The sequence below is a fragment of the Colossoma macropomum genome, unplaced genomic scaffold (genome assembly GCF_904425465.1).
Source record: "Colossoma macropomum unplaced genomic scaffold, Colossoma_macropomum, whole genome shotgun sequence".
Lineage (NCBI taxonomy): Eukaryota > Metazoa > Chordata > Actinopteri > Characiformes > Serrasalmidae > Colossoma > Colossoma macropomum.
This window is the reverse complement of record NW_023494787.1, coordinates 7,551,965-7,571,586: the sequence shown is the minus strand read 5'-3', so window position 1 is coordinate 7,571,586 and position 19,622 is coordinate 7,551,965. Positions and strand designations below refer to the sequence as shown.

Here is a 19,622-nt window from a genome sequence, read left to right as displayed (position 1 = left end):
AACCCTCCCACACATTCCTCTGTTACATCATTCATCATACCTTACGCCCACACAATATCAGTGTAACTTAGTGTGTGTGACCGGGGATACCCATTTCATGAGGAACAATGACAAAGCAAATCAAAATGAAACTGATAAGATGCACAGTATACACTGATCAGGCATAACATTATGACCACCTCCTTGTTTCTACGCTCATTGTCCATTTTATCAGCTCCACTTACTATATAGGTGCACTTTGTAGTTCTACAATTACAGACTGTAGTCCATCTGTTTCTCTGCATACTTTGTTAGCCCCCTTTTACCCTGTTCTTCAGTGGTCAGGACCCCCATGGACCCTCACAGAGCAGGTACTATTTGGGTGGTGGATCATTCTCAGCACTGCAGTAACACTGACGTGGTGGTGGTTTGTTAGTGTGTGTTGTGCTGGTCTGAGTGGATCAGACACAGCAGTGCTGCTGGAGTTTTTAAACACCTCAGTGTCGCTGCTGGACTGAGAATAGTCCACCAACCAAAAACATCCAGCCAACAGCGTCCTGTGGGCAGCGTCCTGTGACCACTGATGAAGGACTAGAGGATGACCAACACAAACTGTGCAGCAGCAGATGAGCTATTGTCTCTGACTTTACATCTACAAGGTGGACTGACAAGGTAGGAGTGTCTAATAGAGTGGACAGTGAGTGGACACAGTGTTTAAAAACTCCAGCAGCACTGCTGTGTCTGATCCACTCGTACCAGCACAACACACACTAACACACCACCACCAATGGCAATGACAATGAGTGTAGAAACAAGGACATAACGTTATGCCTGATTGGTGTATGTTATTTGTGAGTTGTGTTGCTACTGTAGGAGGGAGAGAGAGAGATTTTCTGTTCTGCACTCATTACTCGTTTTTAAAACACAGTTTAATTTAAACCACCAAAATAGGAAGTTTAAATTTAATCCCTGAAGAAAGTTTAAATTGAATCTAGATTTACTATAAAAGTGATCCCAGATTAAAACGGTGGTTTAAATGTAACACTGCCTCACAGTGCTTCAAATATGCAGATGGAAAAATGTCAGTTTAACCAACCTCAGTACACATCTCTTTTCGGATGACGACCTGTTTTAATCTGTTGATATATCTCTGGGAAAAAAAAAAAACAGCGAGAATAACAACTAGTACAAATAAACGATTCCCCTCTGTAGCTGTAGCAGGAGAAGCGACCTTAACCGCTGACTCAGAATCAGGCTGATCCGTTAAGTTTCTGTTTAATTTTGAAATTGAGAAAAGCAGAAAACATATTTAACAAAGGATTACACAAAACTAATAAAGTGGCCAGTGAGTGGAAGTATGAGGTAGGTGTTTCTAATAAAGTGGCCAGTGAGCGAAAGTATGAGGTAGGTGTTTCTAATAAAGTGGCCAGTGAGCACAAGTACAAGGCAGGTGTTTCTAATAAAGTGGCCAGTGAGTGGAAGTGTGATTATTTCTGAGTTTTAATGTGTCCAGTCTTTACCTTTATTACATCTTCCATTTTTTTCAGGAGAAAGTGCTGAAGGGGCCAGTTCTGGTGGTCTACCAGGTCTTGCACGGTTGTTAGGAGTGATATGTTTTCTGTAGCTTTTAATTACTTTTTTGGAAACTCCTTAATAATAATGAACAACTTGTACTCAATGGATGTCTTGACTGGAAATGAAGTTTGCACAGTACAGTATATATTTTTTTTCTATTTTTTAACATTTACTGGACGCTACATCCAGATTCTTATTTTCTTGTATGTTTCCCAAACTAAACGTTGAGTGTGTCAGCTTAGTTTTTGAGCTGTGGTCAGAGATGACTGTGCTGTACTGTGATGTAACCGTCATGAGACTCCAGTAATAAAGGAGTCATGTGTAACTGCTCTGTGTGTGTGATGATGCAACACTTCAGTAAAAAGATCAATGTAGAGGAAATCCTGAACTAAACAACACAACAGCATTTACTGTAGAATTCAGCATAAATCTTCACAGACGTGGAGATTCCAGGCTCAATTATACAGCTCTAATCAACACCCCTGACATTTCAGCTACATCATGTAATATTCTGAATATTATCTTTGGAAATGTAACCATTTTTATTGTCAGAATACTTTAATCAGATGTCTAAAGTTATACGACAAAAAGTGACGTCTTTGATTTACATGGGGTTTATTTTCCACATTAGAAAAAGAACATACGAGCTGGCCACTCTTGATAATGACCACAGCCTCAAAACATTTCTGGTAGCCACCTTTCTGTGAGACCGTCTGCAGGGTTTCTTTTATCTTTAGCAGATTTCAGTTCCTTTCAAAGGTTTTAATCAGATTGAGATCTGGACTCACTGCTGGTCAAGATGGTTTAAAAAAATGGTTTAATTAAAATGGTTTGTTACAGCCATGTTTTCCGTTTTAATCATTCTTTTGTGCTTTCGGCTATATGTTTTGGGTCATTGTCCTGCCAGAGGACCCCGTCCTCGACCCTGACCAGCACATTTTGCTCTAAAATGTCCCAATAATCCTCTGATTTCATGATCCTCTTAGTGCATTCAAGGCTGCAGGAACATTATAGAATCCCAATCATATGGAACTGTAGGTAGGCTGTTCATTAACATCCATTAATGTACAGAATGTGGTTCTAATCAAATTAACCTCCAGAATAAATTTGAATAAAATGAACCTCCAGAATGAAATTCTAATACGATTAATATTCAGATCTAAGTTCTAACAAAACTAATGTCCAGAATGAAGTTAATAAAGTTACACATGAAGAAATAAAGTTAGAAATGTTTCCTCCAATTTTATTTACACAGACAGTCACAAATCAGGTTTCCACATTTCCAGGAGCAGATATTAAATAACAAACTGATAGTGACTGAAAAATTTGTAACAGAAACCAGTAAAAAAGAGATACAGATTCCATGCTGGGCGGCACCAACTGCTGAGATTTACAGGCAGACAAAGACATGCTGTAGGTCTCTCAGTCACACCTCTGAAATTTCACTTCTACTTTTAGATCAGTTTTTACAGGAAATCAGACCAGCACTGACAGGAATGCAGCTCAGCCTGGCTTATACACTCAGAAATGAGTGGATATACATCGTCACAAGGTTGACAAACATCACAAACTTGTTTTAAATAAAAGTTTACAATCATTCATCCACATCCATGAGACGGTCCAGTCCGCCATAATTAGTTATTATATCGCTGCTGTCAGAACAAAACGTTGTATCTCCAAAATGGTAACTTTACAGGAAAAGGAAAAAACCTTCTTTACTTTTAATGCAGGTCAATGGAACCAGAAGTTTTTCCAAGCAATTTTCAGACATTTCTTTTGGTCCATTGATCATGAAATGTACACACAATGTAAAGGCCAAAAGGTACTGTGAAATTATGTGAAAAACTGAAAAATGACAAAAACGGAGATACGAGGTTCTGTTCCGACAGCAGCGATACATACAAATGTAGTAAAATGAACGCATCAAACATACAGTCACAGGCAAAGGTTTAAATGCCCCTCAATCAAATTACATTTTGTTGAGGTTTTAAGAGAAAATAAGTTAAAACATCTTCTACAGAGACTTGGATACAATTTATTCTGCAAATTTTAGGGCATAATTTCTATCTACTAGCTGAGTATAACATATAATACATAAAATATAAAATATGCTACATGATTTTTTCCCCCCAATGTGTTAAATTCAACAAATGAACAGTAACTGTGTATTAAAGTGTGCTGAAGAGTGTTCTCTGTAGAGGATGTGTAACTTCGTTCACACAGCAGGTAAAAGTGGCCCAAATCTGATTTTCTCACCAAACCAGATTCTTTTGTTTGGCTGTTCACCTTGTCTTTTAAATGTGATCGGTATGTGACATCAGTCTGAACAGATCAGCTCCTAAACTGAGCCACATGCACAAAAGAACAGAGCTGAACTGTGTTAGTGCAATTAAACTGTGAATGACACATCCTTATAAGGCACAGATCCTGTTTGGCACTGTTTGTTTCGTGTTCTCTCTTTTATCTAGTGTTACGTCTTACACACTTGGAAAAAAAAAATAGTTCTCCAAGGGTTCTTTAGTAAAGAAAATGGTTCTATTTAGAACCAATGAACACTCAAAGAACACTTTGCATGATTAAAGCGTTCTTTAGATTGCAGATTGCAGTGCTGTCGATGGTTCTATGTAGAATCTTTTGGAAGTGGGTCAAGTCTGTAACAATAGAAGAACCCTTTTTGATGCTATATAGAACCCTTTCCAAAAAGGTGCAATACAGAACCATATACAACACATTCTCCATTGATCTGAAGAACGCTTTCACAATGCAAAGCACGCTTTAAGCATGCAAAGCGTTTTTTGAGTGTTCAAGGTTCTATATAGAACCATTTTCTTTACTAAAGAACCCTTGAAGAACCATCTTTTTAACAGTGTACGGCAAAAAGTCAAAAGCAAAAAAATGACCTAAACATCAACATGTATCACTTTTCAACTTTACAAATAACAATTTATATATAAAAAATACAAAACTGTAACAATATAAATTGAGCTAATTATTAACAGCATGAATATATTTAAATACTGATATAATTTAAACAAACAAGGTTTTGGCTTTCGCCTTTCTTTCCTGCAGAATCCCTTACAGAGGCAGTTACAATGATATAAAAAAGAGGAAGAAGACTCTCATTAAAAATAGACATACTGTATTATGAGTGGTAATGCTCATTAAATATTCAACAGGGAAGTAGTGCTTCCACAAGCACTTGACCGCAAAGCCAAAAGCTCAGACAGCCTTGATGCAAAGGCAACAATATTGCCTGGATGAAAAGAGCCAATTCTACAGTTTATAAGACTCTAATTCTAACTTAACTGACCTGTTCCAGCCACAAATGCAATATTTTAGCAACTGTTGTTTGGTTGGACAGCTGGTGAAATCCCTTTTAACAAACTGAATTTAGGTTGCAGTTTAGAGACACAATGTAATGTTTTCAATTAAATGCTGACGAGCTGGACTAATCTTCAGTTTCTCATTAAGCTGAATGAATAACTGGCTCTAAATGTAGGTATTGTGATATAAACTGAGTCCGTTCTACAGTTTCTCATTAGGCTGAATGAATAACTGACTCTAAATGTAGGTATTGTGATATAGACTGAGTCCGTTCTACAGTTTCTAATTAGGCTGAATGAATAACTGGCTCTAAATGTAGGTATTGTGATATAGACTGAGTCCGTTCTACAGTTTCTAATTAGGCTGAATGAATAACTGACTCTAAATGTAGGTATTGTGATATAAACTGAGTCCGTTCTACAGTTTCTCATTAGGCTGAATGAATAACTGGCTCTAAATGTAGGTATTGTGATATAGACTGAGTCCGTTCTACAGTTTCTAATTAGGCTGAATGAATAACTGGCTCTAAATGTAGGTATTGTGATGTAAACTGAGTCCATTCTACAGTTTCTCATTAGGTACTGTGATGTAAACCTAGTTGCAAGCTTTCTCTCTTCTGAATGGAAATGATACAAACGTTCTGTAAAGCCAACCAAGCAACACTTGCTATAAAAGTCATCAGTGGGCGGAGCATGGACACGTCAATCATCTTCAAGCGTGCCAAATAAGCAAAGTTTAGTGTCCTCTTCCTCTCTGTTTACACAACCAGTTGTACTGATTTCTCCTCTGTTGTACAATGAAATTGCAACAACACCAGCATGTGATGTGCACACAAGCACACTGAAGCCATTTGATTTCTTCATGGCTTATTGAGCTTCGTGAAGTCATGATAGTCTACATTACCTGATTCACAATAGTGTATCACGAAATTTTTGGTGTTTATATGAAGGTAGGGGGACCCAGATGAGGTATAGTGTGTTATGCATCAGAAAGCTCAATATACAATTAACGACAAGTACCATTTGAACCCACTACAAAATCAAAGCCATAAATATGTAACATTCAATCTTAAAAAAAGATGAAAAACTGTAAACACATTTTTCTTAACACCTCAGATATGAATAATTACCAGTTATCTGCCCAGTAACTGCTCTGACAAAATCAGTCAGAGTGGTTTGGTGTGAAATGCGCCTTTCTAGAGAAATTCACAGTCATAATTGTTCGCCATTATATTACTAGGAACCAGACGTCCGTATATCTACACTACAAATATCACCATTTTATCTGCTATTAAAAAATGACCAGTGAACTGTGTGCCTTATAACGTTTTATATGTCATGCTGACAATAGTAAAACAGTGCTAAATTCAAAAAAATACATTTTTGAGTATTATTTTTTCCTTACAACGCCCCGCATGTACCTCTCCACCCTGGACGTTTGTGTTGTTTGGGTTGATGGTGTTGCGTTGAACAGTCAGCGAAACTCAGAGCTTATGTGAGTAACGTTATTCATCAGAGGAGCTGATATAGATCACAGTTGTGTTACATCTGAATCAGTTCCCCCTCAAATTCACATTCGCTCTGGGATCTCGGGCACGCATTCACTGAACAACGCCAAGCAACAGTGGAACTACGGAAAGCGAAAAGCGTTTAGGTTAAATGGCCGCATGTTTTCACCCAATCCCCAATATAAATTCACTCAAGATAACACGGCATAACTGAGATTCCGTAATAAATATTATTCTCAGTTCGAGTAAACAGTAAAAATCGTGCTGATAAATACTTTTTGTACTGTTCGTCGACAATTACATGAATGCAGCTGCCATACAAAGCTTTTTTGAAGATTTTCACTTTCCGTAATTCCAGTGTTGCTTGGCATCGTTATCTGTTCAGTGAATGCGGCGTCTGAGGACCTGATTCGTGAAAGGGAACATGAATTTGAGGGGAAACTGAATCGGACACAACATCAGCGTTAGCCAGGTTAAACAGCTGTAGCTACAGGCTAATAGCTACAAAAGCATGTTAGCTTGATCTCAGTTGAGACTGCGATTTTGACAGGAAACACAGAAATAATCCTGGAATAGTATTTTTTACTAAAAATACATTTTAGGCCAAAACTTTATAACAAAACCATCACGAAACTATGCCTCAGGTATCAAGCAATGCATTTCTAATCATTTTGTGTAAGAATTTAACAGGATGTAGCTTTTAGAGTCATTAAACGTGTCATACCTCTGGTTCCTAGTACTATAATAGTGAACAATTTTGACCTGATAAATTTCTCTAGAAAGGCACATTTCACACCAAACCACTCTGAATGGTTTTGTTCACATCTAAACCATTGAATGATTGAGTAATTTTGCAAAATCGGTGGAGTTCTCCTTTAAGGGGAGCACTCCAGCATTTTACAACTTAAAGGAACAGTGTGGCGAAAATCAAATCTACACAAGTTTCCTCTTGTTTCAGATGAATTTAAAATCAGCCAAGACAATTTTTTTTATCCAAAATTTTGATTATTAAGTTTAGCGCTGGATCTAAGAGTTCAACATTGCTAACAAACAACAAGTCAACAGTCACCCAAATCTGTTTCCCCAAAACTTCTCTCAACTTGCTCAAACCACTTTCAGCTCTTCATTAGTCTTGCGCTGACTTGTCTGTGTGGTTTGAGACACAGCATGACTTCCTGTGATCTCTAAACACAAACAAAACTTCACTGTGTTGCTGAACGCGGCGAGCAGCCACTTCAGACAACACACACAACACGCATGCATATGGACGTTAGACTACATTTGCAATTTTTATTGTTTCTTTTTGTAAATAAAAACTGTTCATCTTGTAACTGAAGGTATGTTTATAAACAGAAATAACAGAAATCTAATCTAATCTAATCTAATCTAATCTAGCTTCCGCATGCCTGTCTGACCTGCGTTCACAGGAAGGGGAGTCGGATTCTCTGTGGGCGTCAGAATTCAACACAACACTTCTCGTCTAAAGTGTCTGTCAGCGTTCAGCTACACGGTGAAGGTTTGTTTATTTTTGTATAGATCACAGTAAGTCATTTAACTGCATCGACAAGTCTGTGTGACCTTAATGAAGACCTGGATGTGGTCTGCGCAGGTTGAGAGAAGTTTTGAGGATGTTTTTAGACAAAAGATTTGGGTGACTATTGATTCTAGTGTTCAGCAGCATTAGCTCGTAGCTCCACTGCTAAACTAAAGAAGCAAAATTTGGACAGCAAACGTGTCTTGGCTGATGAAACACATCCGGGATAAGTGGAAAATTAGGTGAATTCAATTTTTCGCCAAGCTGTTCCTTCAGTTTCTATCAGCTGCATCTGCAGTGCACTTTACTTTCTACAAACAATAGTTTTCATGAACTTGAAAAATAATTAAAAAACAGAAAAAACCCTTACGACTCAAAAACACACTTATACTGGATGTCAATGGGCAGAGCAAGTCAGATGGTGCACATAGAGATTATGTGGAAAAACAATGGAGTACTACAGCTGCAGAGTTTAGTGTTTACCCTTCACTCATAAAAGGCTTTCTAATTAATTAATGAGTTCAGGGTGGGCTGATAAAAAAAGGTGGATCTGCCCTGAGCTGGGTTTTGGCAGCAGTGATTTACAATTATATGGAGGGAATTATCATTAACAATGCCATTTACTACAAAACTAGACTACAAAAGGATGGTCAGCTGTGTGAAACCCAGCCTGAGGGTCAGTATTCCAGATAATGATCATTCCTAGTCTTGGACTAAAAGACACTGCCAGGATGGACTTTTCAGTTGATCTATCAAACATGCTCTTTTGTAGCTTCTGTTGCTGGACAAGCAGAACGTTGGCAATTTTCCCATTCAATCTAATGAGAAACTGCAGCACTCAACTTTGTACTTAAATGTATAGTGCATTATTTAATTTTTCTTTTGTAGACAAGCAAAAAGGTCACAAGATTAGTGCAGTTTTTCCTGTTTTTGTACAGTCGACCTAATGATGCACTTTAGGTTTGTGCAGTAACTTTGGTATTAGGGACAGAGAAATTTCAGCCACCTAAAATTTTAGTCAAAAATGACACTTTTGGTACCCCAAAAACTCGAAGACTCAACAGGACCACTAAGTATTAAAATGGGACAAATACAAATAATTTTTTCGTAACAAAAATAAAAAAAAATGAAATATAGTGATTAATGGAGTGATTTTTATTCCTGTGCCTCACTATTTGGTGTATTTATAAATACACCGATCAGGCATAACATTATGACATTATCTGTTTCTCTGCATACTTTGTTAGCCCCCTTTGTTAGCCCACTTTTACCCAGTTCTTCAGTGGTCAGGACCCCCATGGACCCTCACAGAGCAGGTACTATTTGGGTGGTGGATCATTCTCAGCACTGCAGTAACACTGACGTGGTGGTGGTGTTTTAGTGTGTGTTGCGCTGGTCTGAGTGGATCAGACACAGCAGTAGTACAGACGGACTACAGTCTGTAATTGTAGAGCTACAAAGTGCACCTATATAGTAAGTGGAGCTGATAAAATGGACAATGAGAGGAGAAACAAGGAGGTGGTCATAATGTTAAGCCTGATCGGTGTATTTATACCAAATATGAGAGCAAAAATGCTTTAGCTTGTGGTGTAAGTGACTATGTTAACTTAGCAAGCTAGCAGTGCTGAATCTGGTGAGGTTTCTTTGCCTATCAATGAGATGTTCATTCATAAAAATATGATTTCACAACGAAAAACACACCCTGTCTATCCTAACAGTGCGACATTTCATACATACAAATATTTAATTAATAACACCCTCTAAATTAAGGTATTTCATTATCTCATTATGTTGAATGGGATTTTAGCCAGCTCTCTGAAAAGCTTGTGTAAGTCTAAGATGATAAGAGTGCAAATTTCAAATCGCAAGAGCTGCAAGTTTTATTATAGCCTGTATTTCAGCTTGTCAACTGACTGTAGATCAGTTAGACCAATCAAAAGCAGCCAGCCAATCAGAATACCCATGAGCTGTGACATCATAAACACAACTAACTGGCAATCTGGCACACTACATTCAGCCAGGAACTGTGGATATTTCTGGTCATCTCAGTCAAAAAACAGGCCTTAATTTATAGATAATAATCACAATTTAAATTGCAGTCACAATATTGGTCAGAAAAATGTGACCATGTCGTTCAGCCCTAGTGGAGCATGGATAGATCAAATGAAATACTATGTTTTAGTCAAGAATTAGACACAATCTGGATTAATTAACCTTGACTGTGGTTGACCTAATTTCGCTTTTCTCTCATCCTTAAACAACCCTGTTTTCTCCTTATCCATTCGTTTTAGTTGTAGGTAGAGTCCTTGTGCTGTAAAAGTTACTGACGTGTTTGGCCATTCTCTTGTTTACAAACTCCGGGACGGAAGAAACCGCTTGAACAAAAGCCGCATCTCCATCCGGCACATCGTCTGGAGCTTTGCCCGAGTCCACCGGCTGCCACAGCGTTGGATGAAAGCAGCAGTAATAAAGCGTTTTGACCAGGAGGCCCATGACATAAGACAGCGGAACGAGAATGAGAACTAACAGGGTGTACGACTGGGTTGTTTCCAGATCCCTGAGCCACCACCACGAGAAAAGCAAAACTCCACTGTCTGTTAAAGCAAAAGTGTGATAAATGATGCTCCTCCCTCTCGTCTTACCTTCTGCCACGTTAAACCAGCTGAAGTACCATATAAGCCCTATGGTGGCCCTGTAGAGCCACTCTCCTGCAGGACTGTCCATGAAGTTAGTGCCCTGCAGCCAGGCCCAGAGGACAAAGGCAAGCCAAAGGCACAGGAAGTGAGCAGCGATGTAGCAGGGCAGGACGGAGGTAAACAGAGCCACAGTGACCACTCTCGGGGCGATCAGGAGGAGGTTCCACAGGAAGTAAACCGCAGAAGAGAGCCATCCCTGTTTGCTCTTGTCCGGCAGGAAGGAGCGCAGTGAGCGGTGGTAGTCCACCACCATCCACGCTATTGACGTCGTGGAGGCTATCGCGCTCACGTCTGCAAGCAGAACACAACAGTTTCACTTTATACTCTCACGTCTGTTTGACACGGGCAGCCTCTACCTGCACTGAGTGATGCGGAAACTCTCGCTTCTCATTTCGCCATCCACGTTTACGGGGCTGCAACCAATATTTAATAATATTTGACAAATACAAATTAAAGTAGTGGGAGTAAGGCCAAATGACTGACAGTTTCTGTGTGTGTATATATATATATATATATATATATATATATATATATATATATATATATACACACACACACACACACACACACTAATGTAAATCAATGGAACCTTTTTTTGCAATTATTTGAAAATGCTTGCAAAAAAAGTCTGGTTCCACTGATTTACATTAAAAGTAAAGTATGTTTTTTCCTTCTCCTGTAAAGTTACCATTTTGGAGATACGAGGTTTTCTTCCGACAACAGCGATATGCATATACTTCTTATAAAATCATTTTATATACTGAACGAAATGTTTTTGCAGGTTAACAATGTTTTATTATTCTTGGATGTTTCTTTTTAAAAATAATAAAAAAAAAATAAAAAAAAACCATCTTTAACAATCAAAAAAAATCTGAAATATTTTTGTTGCACAATATAGTAAAAACAAAACTGAACAATTTCTATAAACCTATGTCAATATTGCTTTCTGCCAAAAAAGGTGCTGGCTGAACTTGGCTTCTTCTTGGCAGCTCTTTGTTTGAATTTTCCTATTTAACCTGGAACAGCAGTTGCATTCTTGCAGCTGTACAGGCTCCTAAATGTAAATGCAGCACCATTTCAGGCAGAACTAGAAATTCAAATAAGTTCAAATCAGTTTTTTCAGGTCATTTGTCTTGTGTGTGCATCCTACACTTGGCCACCCCGACTGTCAGACACTGCTGGAAATTGGAAAATATTACATTCACGCTTCAGTTGCATGATTTGCACTGTTTGTATGTCACGCTATCTGTGCTTATTTGTGGAGTACCGGTATAACAGGTATGACGAAACTCATACCTGAGGAAGAATTTCAACTGGTATACCACCCACTGCCAAATAAAAATATTAAAATAAATGACACACTCACCACTTCTATAAACCCACAATGTTTTCTGGCAGTGTCAGCCCTGCACACCTGACTCACTGGAAATTGTGGTTGGGCACAGCTTGCCAAAGTCGGGGCGACAGCATCAGTTTTACCTCTGTAGTTTCCTACTGCTCCAGATCATTGGCATGGTTTCTGTTGTACTTACTACTAAGAATGAATGAGAGAATACTGGCTAGCTAGCTGTCCAGAGCTGTAGGTAACTTATTCAGACTACACCAGGCAATGAAACTGATGGACAGTTTAGCCCGAGATCCAGTATAAAGCGGCTTTGTGGGGCTTAAAAACCTCAATCGCTGCCCTGTTCGCTGACAACAGTTCACTAAAAAGTTATTTTCTTTTTTACGCCGTTTCCTCTGTTCAGGTTGCTGCTGTTCTAAGCCAGCAACCTGTGAATTTTCAAATATTCAAGATAACATTTGATAGAATATTAAAAAACATTTAATAGTCACAGCCCTACAAAATACAAAATATTCTACAATTCATGGCCGTTACCAAACAAAATGATGGCCCAATAGTAGAGAAACTGCTAAGAATAAACAAATGCAAGGCACTCTTTTATTAAACAGCTGATTAGACTATTTATCCATTTGGAAAAATGATGTCTGTATATCGTGGTAAGAAGCTGGTGTTAGTCTGCTTTACAGTTCCGCACACAAATGCATGTATGAATGACCAGCGCTGCCACATCATTCAGCACACAGAGGCATGTGTGAAAGAGGTCTCACATATACACAGAGATATATATATATATATATATATATATATATATATATATATATATATATATATATATATATATATATATATGGTAAGTGTTGTTATGTACGGATCTACAGTTACAGATTGTATCTCATCTATATACATTGTGTATATACTGTATATTGTGTATATACTGTATGTATTTCGCTGTTGTCGGAAAACCTTGTATCTCCAAAATGGTACCTTTACAGGAGAAGGAAGAAACCTACCTTACTGTCAATGAGACCAGACTTTTTTCACAAGTCATTCTGGGCTGTTTCTTTTGGTCCATTCATCATAAAATTTAGACACAATGTAAAGGACAACAAGCTGTTTCAAATGATGTCAAAAACTGAAAAATGACGAAAATGGAGACTTTTCTTCTGACAGCAGTGATATACATGTGGCTATATACAGTGTAAAGTTAATATATACTGTTTAAAAATTGCTGTGCATCAAAAACATGGTCTGAAAACAACATATCCTCTTATTTGTAAGTTGTGTTGTCATTTTGGCCCCAAAGACAAAACATTTGGGCACCACTATTCTAAAGTCTCATTCTGAGCCCCACTGAAGCATATGGAGTTTTTTTGTCCCTGATTTACTTTAGAAAGATACATTTCAGTAAAGAAAAACAGTAATTTCTGTTAAGTATTGCATATTACATATTTGTTTGGACCTCTCCATTAATAACCCATCCAAAGAATATCTGGTCAGCACTGGTCCTTTGGTGGTCCCTTTCCATTGATGGATGAGTTAAAGGGGGGCTGATAAATTGCACAGCAACAGATGGGCTACAGACTGTAACCAAAACAGACTGTCGCCAAAAAGTCTACGTACAATAACCAGCATCTCTATGTAGGTGTACAGATGTTTGTGTCCAGTTTGTTTACAAACTGTTCATCACAATCTTGCCAATTAACTGTCCTCAACTCAAGCTCCTCAGTTGATGTTCCTCATATGAGCAACTTCTGATATTGGCTAACAACTTCCACACAGCACTACTGAAGCACCCCTCCTAAAGAGACCTTTCATATGATAAGTGAGCAGCTACTTGGTCTTAACCTCTTCAACTCCTTGAAACCACCAGTGGTTCCAAAACGCACTTCGTCATATTCTTCATAACCTTCATATTTCATAAGCTACATTCAAAAGGTGGGGGTCGTATGAGAGCTGTAACCGTCCTCTTACCAGTCAAACAGATGGGTGATGTAATTTTAAACCCTTATAATAAAAGAAGCTGAATTCACAATTTTTTTTCTACTGCAAGTCGACCCATTTTTCCACAAATCTGGGCTATAAACTATAAACAGGTGGCGTCTCTTCAGTGATCTGCTCTGTAAAAATTATTTTTATAAAATAATACAAAGAGCGTCTAAGATTTTTGGCTTTCAGCAGTAAATCGTAAGCATATAGCAATATGTGTGATCATAAAACACATGCTCTGTTAATTTGAGGGGAGCTTTTACAAAAAAAAATAAATAAAATAAAAATGTACATTTATTTCATGCAGCTACTGAATAATTTGCCTTATGATTTGGTCATATAAATTCAGATGGACAAACCAAAATATACCCTGGTCAATAAGAGGTGTTAAGTAACGATGTTCACACAAGCTGTCGTCCCTGAATTTCATCATTACATAATGCTTCCAAAGGACGTTTGACCACGTCACTAAGGAGCCCCATCCTTCTGAAAGACTGAAGGCAGAAGTGGTTACCCACACTGGATCGTCCGGGCCTGGCTGTTGTGGAGCATGATGTAGATCATGAGGGACAGCTGAGGAGCGCTCTCGCAGAACGTTTCGATGAGTCGCAGCATGCTCAGATCATGGGTCAGATACACCGCATACTCTGACCCCTTCTCTCCTCTCCACCACACGCAGAAGCCCAGCCAGACGGCTGATATGTGCCTGCGAATGAATAACAGAGCATGACCGCTCAGTTAACCTCCAATCACAAACACAAACAAATATTCTTTGGATAAAAGGTCATGCCATCAGTGAACAGTCCTAAATAAGTCAAAGTAATAGTCCCACACATTTCCTCAAAAATATTTCTTTTCAGTTTTCAGCATTTTTTAACAATTTGAGTGAAATGTGTACTTCAAAGGTGAGATATGGCATATTATACAACAGTTAGCTCCGGCCACGCCAGCTGATTTGTTGAGAGGCGTTCTAACTGTGCTGTTTTCGCCATAACATCACAGGTTTTTCACAAACACTATATCAGTCCGCTGAGACGCCGTTGCTAAGCAACAACTTTGACAGATGTAGGAGACGCTCAAGCCATTTGATCCTTATTTTCCCACAAACAGAAAATGGACACTTTTAAGATCACATTTGACCGACAGCCGATTTGGTCAGACTCTGAAGATGAGACGACACTAAATTCCCAAACTGTCATCACCACTGAGCAGCTGTTCAGTCGGCAGCTGTGACAGAAGAACAGCTAAACAACCTGGAATCAGCCAGAAATGAACCCAACACCATTCGCCAAACTAAATGGGCTGTAAGATGCTTTACAGACTGGCTGGAACAAAACAACATTAATACTGATCTGGCAAAAAATGACAAAACTGAGCTAAACTTGATATTGTGGCTTTATAGTAGTGATTTATGGCTCAGTCTGATTTGGTCAGACTCTGAAGATCAGACTACACGTTTAGCGAATGGTATTGGGTTTATTTCTGGCTGATTCCAGGCTGTTTAGCTGTTCTTCTGTCACAGCTGTCAGTGGTGATGACAGTTTGGGAATTTAGTGTAAGGAGCTGGAGAACGAACTGCCGGCTGTGCAGCGAGTGGGCGGAGTTCGTTACTCTGACGTAGCAACAAGCTGCTTGTTAAGGAACTATAATTAGGCAGAAGGAACTGCGAACATTAAAACATATTAAATCACAGCCGTGACGTTATTTCACGAAAAGACACTCCCTCTCGTCTTCTATTGCTTAAAAATAACTAGTGATGCATCAGTGCCGTTTTTTCAGACTGTGTATGAATACACTTTTCAGTACTCGCCAATACCAAATCTGATACCATAACCTACTTAGAATTAAGCAGTTGTAGGTGTAAATAAGCGTAATGCACCTTAACAGTTATTCATTCATTCTTGAAATCCAGCTGATTTTAAATGACGTACATTAGATAGGTATTTTATATTAGTTACGGGTCATTTTACAGAAACGTCCATTTTTGTGTCCCTGGCGTTTACAGATACATTACACATGAAAAACATGTTAGAGTTACAATTTATTTATATTTTACAATAAAACAAGTAGTTATTTTAATAATTACACCTTCTTGAGCCTCAATTCAGCAATATTGGTTTTTAAATCAATCATATAGAATTCCAGGCACCACAGAAGGGCTCGTCCTCACAGTCATGTGTGAAGGGTGAGGCCATATTTTGAGGTAAAAAACAAATTTTTCTGCAATTTTAACTACAATAATCTATACATGACTATGAAATATATATATTAAATGACAAAGAAAATAAATGCCAAATAAATATTATAAAATATATAATGAAAGTTCCCCAGGAGTCATGCCACTGGTGTTACTGCGTAACAAAAAAAACTCTTATTTTGAAATAAAAGTCACACTGATGACATCACTTGACTTCCTTTTACCTGTTTTCTGAGGATCTATGAAGAAAAGCACATGGTGAGTCCACTGTGTCTTTCAGTTATCAGAGATTTTCTCATTCAGCTCATGATTTCATATGAAGCTTTTAGCTGAAGTCACTGGAGTGACCAACTTTATTCTGAGGTCATTGTGAATAAATAGAATACAAAAGGATTAAACTGCATATTTTAGTGGATATTCCATGATTGACAACCTGTGGTTTGATGCTCTGTAGCAGTTATTTTGTAAAATGCATTTTTCATTAAAATGTCTCTGGTGTTATCTTTCTTATGTGAAACACCAATGACGATCAGTCACACCAGTGACTCCTATGGACAGATAAAGTGGACGTTTCTGTAGAATGACCCTTACCTTGAATTGAGTAGCGCTGCTGAAGAGCGGGTTTTGTCAGAAGCATTTCTGTACATCTGTAAGTAAAGTACGTTTCATAGTTTTGGTCCTCATCTGTCTCTTTCAACAACAGTCTCTGTAGCGCAGCGAGAGCAGGAATCATACCTGAGGCTAACGCATCAGAGGAGCTCACTTCAGGAGTTTTATGTTTGCAGGACAAAGCTTATGTGCTATGTGAAATACAGCCTCTACAGAGAGCTCTGTCTGAAAACAATTTTAAATAAAGCTTCACTCAAAATAACACGCTGCGCACCGAGTACTGAGCAAACACTCTGAGAAACTGAGCAGCGCTGCTAACACTGTGCACTGGAGCTAAAACCAGGGGATGATTTACACAGGTAAGAAATAAAACAGGCCTCTCTACGGCCTGTTTTATTTTAAAAAATAATAATAATTAAAAAAAATCACTGTAGTAATCTTTAGCCTATACCTCCCAATTCCACTCAGTCAAACAGAGTAAAGTCAGCATAGACCAGGGGTGTCAAACTCAACCACTAAAAGGGCCATATTAAAAAATCTCAGCAAAACTGAGCGCCAGCTGTGTTTTTATTTCATTTTTACTTACACTTAAAATTTTTCCATGACCTGAATGGGCCACTGTTTATTCAAAATATGCCAAAACTGCAACAGCAAAATAGACCTTGAATACTTATTCAAAAATAATTCTAAACAAAAATAAATTTTAACAATATTTTTTAAAATTTTTTATAATGGTGTATGCATGGTGTATGTGCACCATTCAGAAGAGGACAGAGTAATGCTGCTCCGTACAGCTTATAGGATTACACGTTCTGTTCTTTATCAGCTCTCGCTGTGGGACAAAGATGGTAGCACAGCTGTCATTAGCAGTGCATTAATGTTTCTATATTAGTACTACACAAAGTGGGCCTGTTTGATTTGGCTGCCAGAGAAGTTCCTCTAGCCCCATCCCCTCTCACCCAATGACAGAACAAACATATCTCTGGCGTTGGAAGAAAACCTTGTATCTCCATTTTTGTAAGTATAGTATGTTTTTTTCTTTTCCTGTAAAGGAAATACAAGGTTTTGTTCCAACAACAGCAATAAATATAAGTATACAACTGCTCCCCGGGTGCTGTGGATAGGGCTGCCCACCGCTCCAGGCAAGTGTGCTCACTGCCCCCTAGTGTGTGTGTTCACTAGTGTGTATGTGATGTTTCACTGAACAGATGGGTTAAATGTAGAGGTGAAATTTCCCTGTTGTGGGACTAATAAGGGTCGCTTAATCTTAATATACCCACCCATGCTTTAAACCAGCACCAACCTCGAAATCGCTGTCTCTTTAAAGGGGAATTCCATGAATGTTTTCAAATTTCCTGAATAATTCAGTCCTTAAGATGTAAATAGAGTCATTCAGAGTGGTTTGGTGTGAAATGGTTCAGATGTCTTTACAGTGGTGGTGATAGGAACCAGGGGTCATGACTACAACACAAATATAGACATTTTGTTGTCTATCAAAAACCACCAGTGACTCTACACGAGTCTTCTGAGTTTTTAAATGTAAAATAGTCATAAATCTGAAAATAAAATAAGTTTTTATCAGGGCTATTTTGCCTCACAACACCCTGCATGTATCCCTCCGCCATGAATGGAGCCAAAAACTATCACAGAACAATGTCTGTCATCAGTGCAGTGAATTCATAACCACTTCCATGTTAATAGTTTTCTGTGAGGGAGCTTTTAAAGGTGGACGTCTGGTTCCTATCAACACCTATTCTGACTTGGTAAGTTTCTCCATCTAGAACAGAGCGTTTCACACCAAACCACTCTGAATGACTTTACATCTCAACCATCTGAGTATCTGTGAAGTTCCCCTTCTAAGTGTGTGATTACCTGAGTAAGAAACCAAGCTGGCAGATATGAAGGAAGCCGGTGAGTCTGACCCGTTTGGGGCTCCCAAACAGGATGACTCTCCTGCATGCTGTCTCGAAGTCGTAGTTTTCCAGCTGGCTGTCGTACTGGATCCAGAACCAGCTGAACATCTGAACCACCGCGGAGGAAACCAGCATGAAGCCGAGCAGCGCCGCGAACCAGAAGAACTCTCCGTGCTGGTAGAACTCCTTGGCCAGCCACACGTCCGAACCAATGTCGAACAAAAACGTACAAACTCCGATTACAGCGAAGAGGAAATCCAGCCAGGAATATCTGGAAAAACACCCGAACGCCGGGTTCTCCATTTTCTACACTCCCCGCCACATTTTCATAAAGTTAAGCTAGCAAACAGGCTACGACACCAAACACAGCGGGAGGGGCAGCTACGAGCTAGTTTAGCGCTGTAAACAGGGTCGGTACGGTCATATTAACGGTCAGAAAAACCTCAAAATGAATAAACTGCACATTTTCACGCGTACTTGACATAACTTAACGGCCCAGGAACGTTATTTCCTAACCAAGAGCCCTAACTTGTTCCTCACTAGCACGACAAAGGCTGCGTCTCAAATGGCTCCCTACTACACTTATAGCGGGCTATCTGAGTGCGGAAGCCTACGTTGCGTGACCCCTGTAGGGCAGTACGGAGGGAGTGGGTGGCCATTTGGGACGCGGCCAAAACAGCAACGCTCCTCCCTCCCCACTCAAACTTCAGGAAAGTCAAATAAAACGGTTTGGGTGTTTATCTGATATAAAAACACCCCGTTTAAAGGTGTTTTATGAATATTTAAAAAAAAAACAAGAACAAGCCAAAACTAAACTCTTAAAAAGAAGGTTCTTTAAGGGTTCTTCAGTAAAGACAGTGATCATGAACCATGAGCACTCAAAGAACAATTTGCATATAGAACCTTTATTAAAATAGTTCAGCGTATAGCAACAAAAAGGGTTCTGCTATAGTTATG

General features: G+C 38.8%; 1 protein-coding gene across 1 annotated transcript; it reads right to left on the bottom strand.

Annotated features, from left to right (window-relative positions):
* Window positions 1–9,377: 9,377 nt before the first annotated feature.
* On the bottom strand, window positions 9,378–19,240 carry xkr8.3 (XK, Kell blood group complex subunit-related family, member 8, tandem duplicate 3). The gene is made up of 3 exons (XM_036566007.1): window positions 18,625–19,240; window positions 14,465–14,652; window positions 9,378–10,906 (listed from the first exon to the last, which is right to left on the bottom strand). The coding sequence occupies exons 1-3, from the start codon at window positions 18,966–18,968 to the stop codon at window positions 10,194–10,196; spliced, it is 1,245 nt and encodes a 414-aa protein (XP_036421900.1). The 5' UTR covers window positions 18,969–19,240; the 3' UTR covers window positions 9,378–10,193.
* Window positions 19,241–19,622: the final 382 nt, after the last annotated feature.

Excerpts from the sequence above, each read along its gene's own strand:
- xkr8.3 (XM_036566007.1), bottom strand. The coding sequence starts at position 18,968 with ATGGAGAACCCGGCGTTCGGGTGTTTTTCCAGATATTCCTGGCTGGAT. Across the intron at positions 14,653-18,624 it reads CAGCTTGGTTTCTTACTCAG|GCACATATCAGCCGTCTGGC; the intron begins GTAATCACACAC and ends ATTCATTCGCAG. Across the intron at positions 10,907-14,464 it reads CCAGGCCCGGACGATCCAGT|ACGTGAGCGCGATAGCCTCC; the intron begins GTGGGTAACCAC and ends TTCTGCTTGCAG.